The sequence below is a fragment of the Anolis sagrei genome, chromosome 6 (genome assembly GCF_037176765.1).
Source record: "Anolis sagrei isolate rAnoSag1 chromosome 6, rAnoSag1.mat, whole genome shotgun sequence".
Classification (NCBI taxonomy): domain Eukaryota; kingdom Metazoa; phylum Chordata; class Lepidosauria; order Squamata; family Dactyloidae; genus Anolis; species Anolis sagrei.
In genome coordinates this window covers 60,103,416-60,122,245 of record NC_090026.1, presented here as the reverse complement: position 1 = coordinate 60,122,245, position 18,830 = coordinate 60,103,416, and the positions used below count along the sequence as shown (strand labels likewise).

The 18,830-nt window shown below is 40.4% G+C and overlaps 1 protein-coding gene across 3 annotated transcripts in view; it reads right to left on the bottom strand.

The window, feature by feature from the left end:
* Window positions 1–5,281: 5,281 nt before the first annotated feature.
* The window catches only part of CEP72 (centrosomal protein 72), a 44,267-nt gene continuing 30,718 nt past the window's right edge, over window positions 5,282–18,830 (bottom strand). For all 3 annotated transcript variants that reach the window (XM_060781469.2, XM_067470144.1, XM_067470145.1), the window contains 5 exons: window positions 17,716–17,848; window positions 14,481–14,683; window positions 12,236–12,362; window positions 8,492–8,603; window positions 5,282–5,444 (listed from right to left, as the gene is read on the bottom strand). In XM_060781469.2, the coding sequence (XP_060637452.2) occupies window positions 5,291–5,444; window positions 8,492–8,603; window positions 12,236–12,362; window positions 14,481–14,683; window positions 17,716–17,848 (729 nt within the window). In that variant the 3' untranslated portion in view covers window positions 5,282–5,290. The remainder of the gene's footprint in view (window positions 5,445–8,491; window positions 8,604–12,235; window positions 12,363–14,480; window positions 14,684–17,715; window positions 17,849–18,830) is intronic.

The window sequence follows — 18,830 nt, the reverse complement described above, 5'->3', positions numbered from 1 at the left end:
ATATGCAAAGCCAAACGCTCGTCACCATTCCCTTGGAGACAGTTCAAGTAAACGATATGCTTCATTCAGGACTTTAAGCAAGGTAATTCTGTGTTATTTTTGCTGATTGAGAATTTCAGACACAGTAAATTGAGTGTACATATTCTCACCACCTTTAATGGGAGTATGGAAGAGCATACAGTTACGGTCCATAATGTTTGTGAATGTAGACTTTGAAAATTTAAGTACTGGGTATAGAAGGATTGATCATATTCCTATACTGGCTTCATGGAGCATTAGGCTCTGCTAGACATTCATGTATCTCCTACTTTTTCCCTATCCCAGAAACACTGTGACTTCTTTATGCCCCTTACTACACAAAGATGCACTTCAATAGTTGACATGTGGAAGGTTCACAATGTGTTTAGATACCTCCTTCAAGGATTATCTTAAAATGGTACCACCCAGATGCTTCCAACCTTTGAAAGCTGTTTCTTGATTCAAGCAAGTGTTTTCCATTTTATTTCATTTCAGTTATAAATTTGTGTCAGCTACTCCATATTTTCAAAAATTAAAATAATAATTGTAACAACACTGGGATGGTAACTCTATGGTTTTCTCACTAAATAGGATGGCAAATGTAGTTTTTTGTCCTAGTTTAGTTTTAGGCATGGATAATAATTATTGGCGGAGTCCACAGTGGTGCAGCGCTGAGCTGCTGAGCTTGTTGACCGAAAGTTTTGATTCCGGGGAGCGGCGTGAGCTTCTGCTGTCAGCTCTAGCTTCTGCCAACCTAGCAGTTCGAAAACATACAAATGTGAGTAGATCAATAGGTACCGCTCCGGCGGCAAGGTAACGGTACTCCATGCAGTCATGCCGGCCACATGACCTTGGAGGTGTCTATGGACAACGCCGGCTCTTCGATTAGAAATGGAGATGAGCACCACTCCCCAATCAGACATGAATGGACTTAATGTCAGGGGACAACTTTTACCTTAATAACTATTGACAGATAGAGATACAGCTATTAATGCAAAGCCACAACAGCTACATGCAAAGATTAGAGAATAAGATACATTAGCACTAATTGTGGACTCCATTTTTTACCTAGCAGTAATACCACAATCCTTTGGACACGCTGCCCTAGAGTCACCTTTTGAAGCTAGTCCTCCTAGAAGGCTGAGTCACTGCAGGTGTATTGCACTGTTCATGTGATTTATGCTCCTAGATCAAGATAGTCTTGTCCATAAGTTAAATACCTACATATGTGCATATTTTCAAATAAACAGAGGGTAAACGAGTATAAAGACACAACAATTGAAAGAGATGGGGATGCACACACAGCCACAACCAATAATTGGAGGCTGTTAACAAACAGAATTGCCTCTGCCACTTTATTCCAACAGTTTATTCCAGGAGGAATTGAATGGCATATTCCCAGGGTTCAAAAAGGCCTGATTGAGAGGATGGAGTATAAAGAGCACATTCTACAATTCCAGATGTTTAGTGAGAGGCAAATATTAAAAAAAGTGGAAAACATTCCAGGTCACATACCTTGTCAACTCTTTCAAGGAACAAATCTATCTCCTGGATCAGAATGAATTATTTCAAATTGTATACTGCAAATACCATAGATATTTATATTTGTATATGCTTTGAAATTGTAGAGGTTAAGTGCCAGAAAGCCGCTGGCACTTAGCTTCATCTGTCCCTGGAGCAAGATGCCAAGTACATTAACTGAAAGCTGATTTACCACAGTAGCTCCTTTGCTTGATCCAATCCACCTTCTGATCTCATCTACTGGAATATTTTTAGTCAGCTTAACATATCCTGGACCTATACGGTGTAGGAGGCAAGTTGTTGCCAATGTATTTTTATGCCTTTACTTGCACGATATACTCTTCATACTTGCCATCCCAAGGTGGTTAAGAAATGATTTCTGACACGTTGCTAATAGCTGTAGTCTATATCACAGATAATATCTGACAAGGTTGTTGTGTGACTGCAGTCCTTCCCAAAACCAAGATTTGTTAGTAAACAGGCTATCTCTAAAAAGCTTGAAAATAATCCTCTTGGCTAAGACCAGGAGTGGCACACTAATAGAGGCAGAAAACTGACCCCTACTTCTGGAACTTTCTTTGACCACATTAACAACCCAGAAATGGGAAGGGGAGATAATAGCAGATAGAGAGGCTCGACATGGCTAGGAGGCTTTCTAGAGGCAACCAGGAGGAGCAATTCACACCTTTTGGTTGTTAGGGCAGTTTAGGGTAATGAGAGCTACAAAAACAATCGGAAGGGATGGGGATGCACACACAGGCAACCCCAAAGCTACAATATCCCCACAGGTATGAAAGTCCCATCATAATCCAACATCTCTGCAGAAACTTTAGAGCAGTGGTTCTCAACCTGTGGGTCCCCAGATGTTTTGGCCTTCAACTCCCAGAAATCCTAACAACCGGTAAACTGGCTGGGATTTCTGGGAGTTGTAGGCCAAAACACCTGGAGACCCACAGGTTGAGAACCACTGCATTAGAGAGAAAGGGGAACAAGCCATCAGTATTCTTAACATTTCCTCTATTAGTTACATGCGACAAAGCAGTCACTCCATTTCCAACTTAATCCAATCTATAGGACATAACAAGCATAAATAAACAAATACTGGATTTGAAAACACATGAGTATAACTGGAGGTCCGATGAATCCCAACTATGTAAAAAGCGAGGGCAGAACTCTTTTGAGAAGAGGAAGAATCAATTCTCGGCCTTAAACATTCAAGGGACACTCTGACACAAGACTACAACTAAGAGCAGGAATGTCACTGATCGCAAATTAATATCCATACAGATCAATTGGAACAAGAGAAAGAAAAACAAACAAAAATAGGAATGATCCTCTTTGTCCACAATATTCTTACACAATGCTGTATACAAAACACAATTATGGATTGCATTGTTATATTCAGCCACTGCTGCACACTTAGATTTCAATACTTTATTTGCAATTTCAGCTGTTGAATTTTTAATAGCTTTCCTTACTGTATTTATTTATTTATTTACAGCTTTTTGATTCCGCCCTTCTCACCCCGCAGGGGACTCCGGGCGGATTACAGTGTACACATATATGGCAAACATTCAATGCCAATTTTTGACAAACAAACATATACAGACATACACAGAGGCTTTTTAACTTTTTCTGGCCACCATGGGAGCTGTCGCTTTCATCGTCCATCTGTGATGCTGATGAAGTACTTCCGCATTCCTAGCATGCTTCCCCACTGGAATGCTCTGCTGGAGTCTTCTTTATGGCCTCATAAATTAGTTAATTTAGCCTCCCCACACTTTAAGGTGGTACCTAATTTTCCTACTTGACAAATGCAATTGTCTTTCGGGTTGCAAAGGTCGACAACAGGCTACACACAATTGGTTGGAAGCCCACTCCAACCCGGGCTGGCTTCGAACTCATGACCTTTTGGTCAGAGTGATCTTAATGCAGCTGACACTCAGCCAGCTGCGCCACAATCCCGGTTACTGTATCATTATATTATTTTGTTACCTGTATTTACCCTAAAATCACCAAATCCTGTCAGATCTTGAAAACTAAACAGGGTCAACCCTGATTAGTACTTAAGATGAGAGACAACTAATGAATGCAAAGACCTGCAGGCTATATTTGAGAGAAAGGAACTGGGAAAAACACTTCTGGGCATTCCTTCTTTTAAAAACGTTATGAAATCCATGGGATTGAAGGTGGCTTGAAGACACATACATATAAATGTACAGCCAAATTGACAATGTGAAATCTAATTTACAAATACATTTTCTCTAGTTAATCAAGAGCCAGTATGTGGAATAAGTTTAATATTTATACTGGAAAGTGTTTATTGTACTTTTCAAGATTGTATATTATGTGATGTCATGTCCTATGACTGGTACAATAAACAATTCAATTCTCTAGTAAATCTATTTGGGAATCATTTTTATTTTTAAAAACATTTCAGGACACACAATTTTCAAACGATCTCTTAATTTAAACACAGCAAATGTCTATAATAAAAACACATTTAAAAATACGATACAAGGGAGAAAATCAACTTTAAAATATGAATTCAGAGAGGCCTTTATCTGTCCCTAGTTACACATTTCAAGAAGAAAAGATACACCATATTGCATTGGCTGGTTTTGTCCTTCTCAAAATGCAATTTCTTTTTACTGAATCACATATATGAGAAAGCAATGTTTTGAGTCCAGCAAAAATGCATGACAAGCAGTTTTTGTCAAGTAATATATCTAGGGATTCATGCAGTTTCCATGTAAGTAGTCTTACATGGTTTAGCTGTATTGTTCTAGCAAGAAGCCACTGGTTTTGAAATATAGAAGCATTTGTCCAGAATGTTATAGAACACAGGGATAGGACTTCAAACCAGTAAAAGTATATGTCTGCTAAGATGCTCAGAGGAACTTTATTGGAAGGACTGGGTAAAACAAACATCTATGAGAATTTGAATAAGCTATTACAGCTTTAAGTGACTGTATTATACCAAAGGTAAGTTCTTTGCCAAGTGTTAACCTTGCTCCTGTGTTTCAGGACAAGATCAGGAAGGGAACAAGCAGTTTACTTTTGAGCAATTGAAAAGAAATAATGCTTTCTCATCCTTTCTGAGAACAGACTAATAAAGGGATAAGTTCCACAGTCAGATTAAACAGGTAAAGTTCTTTCTGAGAACAGACTAATAAAGGGACAAGTTCCACAGTCAGATTAAACATGTAAAGTTCCATAATATTCGCCATAATGTTCAATGTCTTGATGCCATAATTCACCAGTTATTCCTGAAATATCAGGGCTACAGTTGTGCAACAACATTTTGGTTAATGAGTGCCATGATCCATATTTTAAAAGATTTTTAAGGTGAGGGAAAATCATACTAGAATTGATTTATTTAACTCCACTTATATACGAAGCTTGGAGGGTTAATTTTAAGAAAATGGAGTATTAATGTCAGGCTGAAATCACCCATAATTCAGTAGTAGTGCTGAAAGTCCAATCTCGCTTCATCATATCAGATTCAATCTCCCTGAGTGTGATGTATCAAGCTCTGCAAAAACCCAGGCTTACAATTTGCCATAATTAAAACCTACATCGAAACCATTTCATAGTTTAATACTTTCAGTCATATTGAGACAGGATCCAAGTTGACATACTATAGTACAAGAGACATCAGTCACAGTGGTTGAGACTGTTTTTTCATGTTGATAAATAAACTTTAACAGGAATATCCCTGTATAAATCATTTACAATCCAATTATTTACACTACTTCTTGTTATTCGCATTGCTAGGGGGAGGTGTCTCCCCTGTTTTCTTTAGCTGATTGTAGTTCCACTGCAACTGTTCCACCTCAGCCTTATGCCGTAAACGTGTCTCATCCAGTTCTTTTAAAAGACGCTCATTGGTAGCAACCAACGTTCTGCAAAAACAAAACAAACATTGCACACACTTTTTACAGTTATCATTGATTATGAAACCTCCTGTTGAGAAGTCAGATTTGTGCCAGGTGGGTATTTTTAGTTCCATTTTGAAGCACTCTCAAATCACACTACACCCTGCAAGAGTTGAAAATAGTCCTAAGCAGTGGGTTGAACATGACTCACATTTTGAAAAAGTCGCATCAGTATGGCTTGTGCGATGTAAGAAGAAGACAAAAATGGGCCTCCAGATGTCCATGAATGACCATTTCTGTAATATGCCTCTGATGGCTAGATGCTGAAGAAAAACAGAGGAAGGGTCATTGTCAACCCTGGCCTCTCCACTTCCAAGGGGCATGTAGTGGGTCACACCGGAGTCTCTTTCTGACAGGATTTACAACTGAGGGTCTAAGTATGCCTCAGTTAATGAAGTCGGTGTGTTCCTGCTTCAAGATTGTTAAGATCTTCTGGAGGGGCCCTGCTCTCGGTCCCACCATCCTCGCAATCGCGTCTGGTGGGGACGAAGGACAGGGCCTTCTCAGTGCTGGCCCTTCGGCTCTGGAACTCTCTCCCACTGGAGATTAGAACTGCCCCTTCTCTCCTGACTTTTAGAAAACAGGTGAAAACCTGGCTATGGAAACTGGCATTTGACGAGTGAGTTAATAACTCGTGACGACACGGACGGATGGTGATGAACTACAATTTCATTTTGACGACTTGGCCTATGTAATTATATGATTGTATTTTAGTATTTTAATGTTTTAGTGTATTATGGGATATGATGTTTTAAACGATTGTCTGTGATACTGTTGTTGTGAACCGGCCTGAGTCCCTCTGCGGAGGTGAGAAGAACGATATATAAAAGTTCTAAATAATAAATAAGCAAATCAAAACAAAATGGTAGCATAGGCTGAAATAACAGGGAAAGAAGAGATATTGGTTCCTACACAACAAAAAGAAGCGTAGGTCTATATGTTTCTATACACTTATGCTTCACTGAACAAGTGTGCCAGCTAGGATTTACATAAGTAAGCTAAAATGTTTGAACCTACTAGAGCACTGCTTCTTAAACTATGGGTTCTGATCTCAAATGGGGTCTCCATAGCTCTGAACACTACCCATTAAACAAATCTCTTAGCAACAATATGCAGCATTCACAATAGACTGCAGGAAATGCTTCAGCTGGACTACTCTGAAAGGATAGCCAACCTGTTTAACAAGCCTTGCAAATACTGTTTTATTATCAGTAAAAGTTTGATTTTTATACTTATTTTATACACCTACATAAAAAGTTCTTGGGTGGAAAGGGGTCATAAATGGAAAAGGTTGGCATCACTATTTATGGTACGAAGGCTCAAAGAAAGAAAAAAAGTTTGGCAATCATTTTGTCAGATCCGCAATTATAAAAATGTGGCAAAAATACAAAAATAAAATAAATGAGAAAACCCCATTATGGTTATCCCCATTAGAAGCAACACAAAGAAGGGAAATGGGGTGGAATAATTGGCCGAAATATAAAGAGTTATTAAAGAAGGAAAAAGGTGTGACCGTATTAAAAACAACAATAAATGAATATGATAAACAAAAAAATATCGTGGTATCAATATAGACAAATAAAGGAATGTTGTAAGAAAGACAAAGAAAAAGGCTTTCAAGATAACTTCTGGGACATTATACTGAAGTTGGAACGGAAAGTAATAGCAAAGATATATAGGAAATTATCGGAATGGAACTCAGAATCGAAGGGAGAGAAAAAATATATGAAAAGATGGAAAGAAAATATAGGAAAAACAATTAGAAAAGAGAATTGGGAAAAAATTGGAAATCAAAGATTAAATATACATATCATCATCATATTTAATTACTTATTAATCGCCCTCCATCCGAGAATGTTCTAGGCAATTTACAGCTAAATTGTAAAAGATAAAATACATATATACAGAAATTAAAAATTAACAGAGATCGAATGCTCTAGTAAAAAGCCAGGTCTTAAGTGCTAGAGTAAAAGGCCCTAAGTCACGCATGGCTCTCATGTAGGGCGGCAAGGGATTCCATAAGGCCGGGGCAGAAATAGAAAAAAGCCCTGCGTCTGGTACTTTCCAAGTGCACTTCTCTAGGACCCGATATATAGAGTAAGTTGCGTTGGGCTGGTCGTTGCGACCTCCGATGATGGGAGAAGGAGAGGCGGTCCCTAAGGTACGATGGACCCTGGCCGTAAAGAATTTTAAAGGTCAGAACTAACATCTTATACAGGACACGGTACTTAGTTGGAAGCCAATGTAAATGTTGCAGCGCTGGTGTTATATGGCATTTCATGGGCGTTCTTGTGAGTAACCTGGCTGCCGCATTCTGAACAATACGAAGCTTTCAGGTCGTAGACATCGGATGGCCATCATACAGGGCATTGCAATAGTCCAGCCTAGATGTGACCGTGGCATGGATGACAGTTGCCAGAGCCTATCTTTTATAATATGAATCTCTGTAATCAGAAATTCAGAAAAAGAGATCCCATAGTTCCTCACTGCACTTGCCCATTTTGTTTGGAGTCTATTGGTACTTAATTGTATCATGGGATTGCTGGCAACAAGCTTGTGGCACTAGTAAGAAAACGGGATTTTGAGTCTTTTAAGGCGGAAAAAACGCTTAAACTATTGGGGGGGGGGAGAAGGTGAGGTGAGAGGAATATGTTCAGAAAATTTAATTTTTAAAGTTATTTTTTTCTAATGAACTTTCTTTTACCTTTTACTCCATTGATAATCTTAGGCAATCATTTCTCTCTCTCTAGCCCAGCACTCAATTTGCCTGTTTCTCATATTGCAGTGTGCTCGCAATACCAACAATGACTATTATGTCTCAGTATTTCTCGGCAGACAAGAAACAACACTGAACAGATTAATGAAAATTAATTATTGCTTAAAAGGATGTCTAACACACAGAGAGAGACATTTACTTTCTGGATGCACTACTTCTGAATACTGCAATGCAAGAGCAATCATTTGACACTTAAGAGTTGTTTTTCACCCGACTTTTGGCAGGAGTTATTCTCTACCTGTGGCTTTCCTGTAACATCTCTGTGAGCTGCTGCATCTTGTTAATCTGCTGGAGACGTTCCTTCAAACTAGCATTCTCATCAGTTAAGAGCTGATTCTGGCTTTCAAGCTCTAAAGAAGCAGGAAAATGCGGTTAGCCTACAAATATACAATGGCTATATACAGAAAACATGATAAGTGAAGAAGTCAGACCATTTGCTTATGAACAGTTGCTGTCATTTTTCTTGAAATTGGGTGAGAGACGCAATACTAGTAACATCTTTAATATACCCCATCTGATCTTTTTCAGAAGCTAAGCAGGATCAGGCCTGGGTAATACATCTCCCCATTGGGGGGGATGGTGGCGGGGTATAAATAAAGTTTATTATTATTATTATTATTATTATTATTATTATTATTACAAGAGGAGACCATTAAGAAATACCAGGGAGCTCCAGGCATCATTAGGAAGGAATCCTATCTAAAACTTAAAAGAGTTGATGGCGGTATTGGGTTAGATAGACAGCTTCTTATGTTTCAAGGTCACTATTATAAAATGGATTGCTTCTCTCACAGGTTTTAACAGATTGGTATAATTCTAGAAATAGGTTAGAATTCACTCTAGCAAGGGACAAACATTAATCAGGACATTACGAACACACTTGTTTTAGGTTCCTAATCCTTTTTTTCTTCACAGAGGGGCTCATGTTAGGGTTTCTCTGCTACAGGTTAATTTAAGCTCATTGAGCCAATGCCTACAAACAGTATATCCTGAGAACAGTCCAGGATATACCGTGACTCTGCCATCCACCAGACCTTTGAGCATTCAATGTAAGGGAAGTGAGCATGTGGTCCAAAAGAGTTTCCACTGTAGGTGGGCCAATTAAGTTGAACAGACCCATCACCAATACTTTCTGGTATCGATCAGGCACTGGGCCCATTCCAAGTAGGTCCCTGTCAGGTTTTACAATGTATTGTAATGTAATATAGCTGAGTCATGCACTGCTAATGGGCTTCTACTGGAAATGCTGAGTCATGCATTAACTATATATAGAACTTCATTTGGGGAATGTGTTCTGGCCTAGTCCAGGTGATTGTGAATGATGTATTTCTCGGTCTGAGTTAAGTCAATCAGTTGGGAACCAGTCAGAGATTGCTATGTGTAATTGTATAGAATTGTATATAAGAAAGTCATGTACAGTGTATATTTTTTCCTTGTGCTGTGATGTTGTTCGTCGAAGGCTATATGTAATTAAAAGGACCTGTCTGCTAAGACATGATATAACTGTATGCTGTGGTAAGTTTGTAATATCATCTAGACTGGGGGAAAGATAATGGTAAAACTGACAATGGCCGGGCATGTGCTCAAGTGTATGTAAAAGGTTCCAGAGTGACTGCAGGCTGTGGGAGCAGTTGACTGAAAATACTGTGCAGGAAGAAGCTACTGAAAAGCGCTGAAGTTGTGCAACTGATCTGCTGCTGAATTGTGAAGTTAATCTCAACAGTCCCAACAACTGAGGATAATAAAGGAACTAATTCAGAACGTATTTCTCATGGTTGTCATCATATTTGTCAAATACAACACAGAAATTTGGTTCATCTTCCTTCTTAAACTAGGTCAGGCTTTTCATTCAGCCTTGATCAACAACTCCTCAGACCTTGCTATTAGATGAGCCCTACTTTGGTCATCTCATAAGAAAGAGGTCTCAGGAATGCATATGCAGAAAGCATCCTCTTTCTTGCCACCAGCTCCCACCACTGGTTGTTTGGACATTTCCATCTCTTGAGTGTTGAACTGTATTAATTTTTCTCGTCTACAGTAAATGTACACTGGAGAACAAACCCTATGAGGAGCGGCTTAAAGAGCTGGGCACGTTTAGCCTGAAGAAGAGAAGGCTAAGAAGAGATATGATAGCCATGTATAAATATGTGAGGGGAAGTCACAGGGAGGAGGGAGCAAACTTGTTTTCTGCTGCCCTGGAGACTAGGATGCGGAACAATGGCTTCAAACTACAAGAAAGGAGATTTCATCTGAACATGAGGAAGAACTGACTGTGAGAGCTGTTCAGCAGTGGAACTCTCTGCCCCGAAGTGTGGTGGAGGCTCCTTCTTTGGAAGCTTTTAAACAGAGGCTAGATGTCCATCTGTCAGGGGTGCTTTGGACTGGATGGCCCATGAGGTCTCTTCCAACTCTATGAGTCTATGATTTTACACTCTGTTGACTTTTATTTAGAAGATTTTTACCTTTTATTGTTTGAAGCAGCATTTTGATATGCAACCACTATGCACTTTGGATGAAAACTTTGGATGAAAACACAAGATTCTGAAACTGCTAAAGGAGAGCACAAAAGTGCTTCCAAATCCACACTCCACTCATATAAATCTATTCTATATTTCTTTCCACGGTAAGTTTGCAGTGGCCATTAGAAAGGAATGGAATACCTCTTCCGTGCTAAAACATTTTATAATTCCTCCAATTTGACTATGTCCCCTGTGAAAGTCCCACTGATAGATTATCTTGTCAGAGCTGGTGCCTACTTTTTTAAAAACGAATTTTTATTTTTACAATACAAAAAAATACATACCGTGCACACACAAAACATTTACAATTCCCACCACTAACACGAGGATTATTTTCTTTCACATATTCATTTCTTTTTGAGACCATCATTATATCTTTATCTTTATACATTTCCATCCTGTATGCTATATAATATTTGTATCTTATTTCTTATGGCTTGATCTCCGGAATGATTTATAATACAGTTCTTTACCCTTGTCCGTCAATCTTCCATTTCTCTCATTCTATTTTCATTGATTTTTATATCATTTAATTTCACATTCATAGTTTCAAATTCCATTTGCTCCACCATATATTGGTACCATTTATTTACTGTCCATTTTGATTTATCTTTCCACCCTAATACTATTACTGCTTGTGCACATTCTATTATTGCTTCTTTTATTTCCCGTTCCCTCTCTTTTCCCTAAAGTTGGTGGCTACTTCTTTAATTTTCTTCTATTCTAAAGCATCGACAACCAAATTCAGTTCGTGATGGAAAGCTAACCAGCTGTGGTCCACATCTTGATGTCACCAAGACCAAGGAGGAGTTGGTCCAATGTTATCTCACAATCTAAAGAAGATACAGCAGTAATGGGAGAATGGAGGTTGATGGTGCTGTACTCTGTATGTCACTGTATACTGTGTCATCCAGTGAGGAAGTAGTTTACTTTACTTGTAGCCCAAGAGCTCTGGCTAACCAGAGCATCCTGCCTGTAGCATCTGGAGGGTTGAGATCAGTGTCCAAAGAACTGGGGCAGCAGCCTCTCAATGCTTCAGAGAATGATGTCTGCGAGTCCTCATCTGGAGACTGGCTTCTTCAAGAAAAGCAGTGAGTATGTGATGGATTTCTTTAGAGCCAAAGAAATGCAAGGTCAAATACGACCAGATGTGGCTTTCTGCTTGTGCTCTACAGTCTTTTCAAAGAGGAATGGAAAGGCATTCTCTTGATATTCCTCTTCCATTCAGCAAGTGAAGATCTAGAATCAATTTCAATTGTAACTTTTTAGTGGGAACATGCAGAAGGCCATATCTGGCCCTGAATTTTTTTGACCCTAAAGCTATCTATATCTTTATCTATCTATATCTATTAGGTATTAGTTGATGTAGACCTATTGGATTAAAATTATTCAGTTAAATTCATCTCAATTTTTTTAATTTTAAGTGCCCCCATGGACATTTCTTCCCTTTTCCCAAAACTTACTTGAGATCTGTAATGGTACTGGAGTAGCAGTATCTGCTTTTTGTATGTTCTGTTCGATTATGGTATTCTGCACTTTCAAGGTTGCATTTTCTTTCAGTAGCTTATCTAAATGCTGCTTCAGTACTTCCTAATATGAAAGAAAAGGGATGAGCAGAGGAGACAGAGAAGAAGACATTAATTGTGGACACAGTTTATTAGATCATAATATTATTTCAAATTAATGTAGATATCGATTCTGAACAGCTCTGGTAAGGAGATTCCCCGCAGCAAAGCTGTAAATGTTGTCACCTTGGGGGAATAAGAAGATAAAAAAGCTGGTAGACCTCACCACTCATTTAAAAATTCCTTGTGATGAGATTAAAGATCCTTCTTGGTTCCTAAAGTCTGTATAGAAAATACCAAGTTGATTATCAAGGATAAGGACAAAGAAGCTGGAGATGGAAGACATGAAGAGTGGAGAGGGAAGGCCTGGTCTCTGAGAGGTCCCCTCTATCTTGTGGGGTTCCTCAGGGGGCCATTCTCTCCCCTCTGTTGTTTAACATCTATATGCGACCACTCGCTCAGCTGGTTCGAGGTTTTGGGCTTGAGTGTTATCAGTACGCCGATGACACTCAGCTGGTGCTGAAGATGGAAGGCCGACCGGACTCTGTACCCGATTATTTCCATCAGTGCCTCGAGGCCGTTACTGGATGGCTGCGTGCCAGCAGGTTGAGGGTGAATCCAGCAAAGACGGAGATCCTATGGCTGGGTCAACCGGGCAGTGGGGATATCCAGCTACCCTGGATGGCGAGGCGCTACACCCGTCATCATTGGTAAAGAGTCTGGGAGTCCTTTTGGACCTTCTGCTGACGATGGAGGCCCAGGTCTCCGCCATTAGCAGAACCGCCTTTTTTCATCTGCGGCAGGCTAGACGGCTGGACCCCTACCTGTCCAGGGACGACCTAGCTACGGTGATCCAGGCTACGCTCATCTCAAGACTGGACTATTGTAACGCCCTCTACATTGGCCTTCCCCTGTCGGTGATCCGGAAGCTCAAGTTGGTACAAAATGCAGCTGCTCGGCTTCTTGCAGGAATTCCGATGAGATGCCACATAACACCAATCTTACTACAGCTGCATTGAGCTACCAATTGAGCACCGGATCACTTTCAAAGTGATGGTACTCACCTTTAAGGCCTTTCATGGTCTGGGGCCGATGTATCAGAGGGACCGCCTCACCCCCTACCAACCCCAGAGATCCCTCCATTCTGAGGACCAAGATCAATTGGAAATTCCCAGTGTCAAGACCTTGCGTCTAACAGCAACCAGATGCAGAGCCTTTACAGCAGTGGCACCATCACTCTGGAATACTCTGTCACCTGAAGTCCGTGCCTTGCGGGACTTATCAGCTTTCCGCAAGGCATGTAAGACATACCTGTTTCGACAGGCCTTTGATTTTTGATATTGCTGTTTTTAAATTGTTTTAAATTGTTTTTAAATTGTGTTAGATTTTAGCCATTCTTGTAAGCCGCTCCGAGCCCCAGGGGAGTGGCGGCATATAAGTTCAAATAATAAATAAATAAATAAATAAATAAATAAGATGGTAGACCATGGTCACCATTATTCTCTTTGTCCTCACATTTATTTTGGTTGGGCTTTAATTAATCGCCTTTGTAACTTTTGCATCCTTCTACCCTTGATCATAGCATTTTGAACAAAATATTTAAAGCAAGCTGTGCTCTAATTCTTTGCCTGTACTAGGTGGATGAGGTCCTAATTAATGTCAACTTAATACTGATTCTACAGTTGATACTGGGATTGGTATCAAGGTGCTCTGAGATCAAAGTGAACACAGATGTCATGATAGATCAGGAAGCAGAAGACAAAGTGGTGAGCCTCTGCAGAAGCTCAATAAGTGGTGCCTGCAAATAGAGATCACTGTACACAAAATTGGATTTTGCAGTATATTTGGATAAAGTGCACCAATTACTATATACAATTCTCTTTCCCTCTATTGCAGAATAACATACCTGCAACATGTGGCCTATGGGACTAGACCCACTGTCCAGAAACATTTGTTCACCTGTAGATAGCCTATCAGTGGACTGCTGCCTACCCTAAACCCAGGACATAGTGTAGGCTATAAATCCAACCTAATAAAATAAAACCAAAATTATACCTAGCAATCAGAGGTCTCAGAACACCTGATCAGTACTGACTTAGTTATATACACAAATAAAGAAAGTGAAATACTGCACTTAGCTCACCATCTCTTTTTTAGTATTATCAAGGTCTGCCTTGAGATTGTTAATCTGGACACTGTACTCCTCTTGTTGCTGAGACAGGTTCTTTTCTAAGACTTTTTTCTCCAAAAGAAGGTTATTCAGATTTTGATCCTCTAAAGGAGAATTTTTCTGGTGCTCTGTTGGTGCTGATTTCTGAACTTCAGAAAAAACCGTTTCTGCCTGAGCTGGGAATTAAAAAGATCAATTTGAGTCTGTGTTTACTGAAACTGGGGTGATGCTGCAATGCATCCCTTTTTTCCATTGCAGAGTGTATAGATGTACAAATAATAATAATAATAATAACAACAACAACAACAATAACAATAACCTTTATTTCTACCTCCCCAATGGGGACTCGGGGCGGCTTACCTGAGGCCAGGCCCAACAGCGCATTACAATAAAATAAAAATAAAACCAAAGCACAAAACAAGAGCATAATAAAATACCTAAAACATAAGAGTACAGTAAGCCATCACAGTGACAGTGAGTGGACCGCATGTAAAAGATTTTTTTTTTTTTTGGTCGTGTCAGGAGTGACTCCTGGTATGAGAGAATTGGCCGTCTGCAAGGACTTTGCCCAGGGGACGCCTGGATGATTTGATATTTTTATCATCCTTGTGGGAGGCTTCTCTCATCTCCCTGTATGAGGAGCTGGAGCTGATAGAGGGAGCTCATCCGCCTCTCCCCAGATTTGAACCTGCGACCTGTCGGTCTTCAGTCCTGCCGGCACAGAGGTTTAACCCACTGCGCCACCGGGGGCTCCTATGTAAAAGATAAAATACTAAAATGCTAAAAACTCAGGGTGAGATAGGGAAGGAGTAGATTATTTATGGGGGAGAAGCTCATCAAAGCGGGGTTGTAAAAAAGTCTTCATACAGGAGGGAGAAGTGTACTAAAGGAGCAAATGTTGAGGAGGAGCAACTGTGTATGGTTGTATGGTTACTCTCCAAAAGCGCAACAGAAAAGCCAGGTTTTGAGATCCTTCTTGAAGCTTTCTAAGGTGGGTGCTCGCCTAATCTCACCGGGCAATGAGTTCCAGAGTCGGGGGGCCACAGAGGAGAAGGCTCTCTTCCTTGTTCCCACAAGGATGACTTTTGATTAAAAATCACCTTCAAATATTTCTAATTATTAATTAACATCTCACATACAATATTCATGACCCAACTAAAATATATGCAAGGATGGTAGTTGAAAATATATGTCGAAACAAAACATATAGATAACTACTGGCGTACTACCTGGTGAAGTCCTCGTGAAGTCGGATTTGGCCATGGTGGTCCACGCCTTAGTTACCTCTAGATTGGACTACTGCAATGCTCTCTACGTGGGGCTGCCCTTGAAGACGGCCCAGAAACTCCAACTGGTCCAACAGGCGCTAGCCAGACTATTAACTGGAGCGAATTACAGAGAGCGGTCAACCCTCCACTGGCTGCCGTTTATCTAGGTCTTGACCTATAAAGCCCTGAACGGTTTGGGACCCTGCACGACCGTATTTCCACCTACGAACCCACACGATCCCTTCGATCTTCTGGAGAGGCCCTTCTTTCGCTCCCCCCCCCCCCCCCCGCATCACAAGTGCAACTTGCGGGGATGAGAGAGAGGGCCTTCTCTGCGATGGCCCCCTGGCTCTGGAACTCACTTCCCAGAGACATTAGACAAGCCCCCACACTGGCAATCTTCAGGAGGAATTTGAAAACCTGGTTACTCCAATGTGCCTTCAGTGATTGAATGAAAGATTCTCCCTGACCACACTGCACAAAATGTCCTTAGACGTACTTTATAGGTTGTGCAGTGAAATCTTTCCTCATTCCTGGAGCCTCCTCCTTATAAGTTACTCTGCTTTATCTCCCAGTGTTTTTGATATTTTCTATAATTTTATCCATGCATCTGGCCCTGCCTAGTGAAATTTCCTGTGTTTTTAATGCTTGATTTTATATTGTTGTGTTGTATATTATTTCGATTTTGCATGTTATGTATTTTGCTTGTTTTATTGTGTTTGTATTATAGCTTGTATTGTATTGATGGGCATGTCCTCATGTAAGCCGCACCAAATCCCCCTGGGGGAGATGGAGCAGGGTATAAATAAAGCTTTATTATTATATTATTACTAATGCATTCAGCACTCAGCTGTACTATTGAGTTACAGCCACCCTCTGTATCCACAGATTCTGCATCCACAGATGAAATCATCCATGGCTCAAAATATTCCAAACAACAACAAAAAAAGCAAAAAGCAAACCTTTATTTTGCCATATTATAAATGTAACATATTATTAAGTTATTGTATATAAGAGAACCTGAGCAGTGATGAGTAATAATAATAATAATAACACTTTATTTGTACCCCGCTACCATCTCCCCAAAGGACTCGGTGCGGCTTACATGAGGCCGAGCCCACAACACAGCAATAGCAAGCAAAAACAACAATAATACAAGCAGTAAATAAAACTCATAACAGCAAATAAACAATAAGCATTAGCAATAGCACAACGACATTTAAAAACTTATGGCTGGGCCAAACGTAATAAATAAAAATTTAAAATATGCTGGACATGTCAGGTAAAATATGATTAGGGTGGATTTCCAGGAAGTGATGGGCGTGCAAAAACAATCCTAGGTCATTAATAAAGTGCATTTAAGGACAGATTGCTAGGAGTTTCTTATTCTGGGAAGGCACATTGGAATAACCATGTTTTCAGACACCTCCTAAAGACTGCCAAGGTTGGGGCATGCCTAATGTCTTTAGGGAGTGAATTCCAGAGACGAGGGGCCACCACCGAGAAGGCCCTCTCCCTCGTCCCTACCAGTCACACCTGCGACAGAGGTGAGAGCGCGAGCAGGGCCTCTCCAGATGATCGGAGAGATCGTGTGGGTTCATACACAGAAATGCGGTCACGCAGGTAGGCAGGTCCCAAACCGTTTAGGGTTTTGTAGGTAAGAACCTGCACCTTGAACGGCAGCCAGTGGAGCTCCTTAAACAGAAGGGTTGACCGCTCCCTGTAAGGAGCACCAGTTAACAACCTGGCCGCCGCCCGTTGGACCAATTGAAATTTCCGAGCCATTTTCAAGGGCAGCCCCATATAGAGTGCATTACAGTAGTCCAATCTGGAGTAGGAACAGATTTTGGTATCCATAGGGGAACCGAATAGTCTTGCTTAGAACAAACTACAACCAAATCCAAGGAGATACCAAACAGTCCTAGTCCAGCCTTACTTACATAAAAATTGATGATTACAATGAAGCGATTTGCGACCATTCCAGTATTTGTCAACCAAGTCTAGAAGATGTTCCATGGCTGCTGCTTCACAGGGCACTTTGTTTGTCACCTGCATTGTCCCTTGAGTTATGCCCTTAAAAACAAGCAAAAGAATACAACAAAGATTGTTTGAAACCTAAATTGTAAATTGCACATAGCAAAATTTAAAAGAGCAAAATACTGTGAACTGCCCTTCACTATTCTAGGAGAAACTTTAAACTTACATTTACTGTATGTATTCAAGTACAAGTAAAAATATTTTGATAAAAATGGGCTCCAAAACCCTGGGTCAACTTACACATGGATCTGATTTTTTTAAACTGCTGTGGTAGCAGCAAAAGATGTGTTAGAGCTTCCCACAGTGGGCAGAGGGACATAGCTGCTTCTCCCTAACTTCCTCAGCATGGAATAAGTACCTGAAAGACCCAGATCCTTGAGAAATCTGTAAGGATGCAACTCTGCCTTTGCTCTCCCCCAACTCCAGAAACAAATATAGCTATATTCTGCCCTACACACACACACACACACACAGCAATGCTGCCTTTGTTCTTCCCTCTGATCAAGGATCATCCTTGAAGATGGAGGTTGCTTCTCCGCTGCAATGAGCAAGCATGAACGAGCCACCATTTTTCTGCCCAGGCATTGCAAAAAGCAATTGGAGAGACTACAAGGGGTCATGTTTGTATACTTGCCAGCTTTTCTGGATTATAATTAAGAAAAATTCAAATATTAAAGCTAAAGCCTGTCAACATTATAACTAAAAGTGTTCTTGCCATACATCAAGGGAACCACTGACCGCAGAGGGAAGCTGATGAGGAAACACAACATACAAACCACCTACAGACCCACCAAGAAAATCCAACAACTGCTACGTTCAGCAAAGGACAAGAGGGATCCTCTCACCTCTGCAGGAGTCTACTGTATTCCATGCAGCTGTGGACAAGTCTACATAGGGACCACCAAACGCAGCATTGCCCAAACACAAATTGAGGAACATGAAAGGCACTGCAGACTACTTCAACCAGAGAAGTCAGCCATAGCAGAGTACCTGATGAACCAACCTGGACACAGCATAT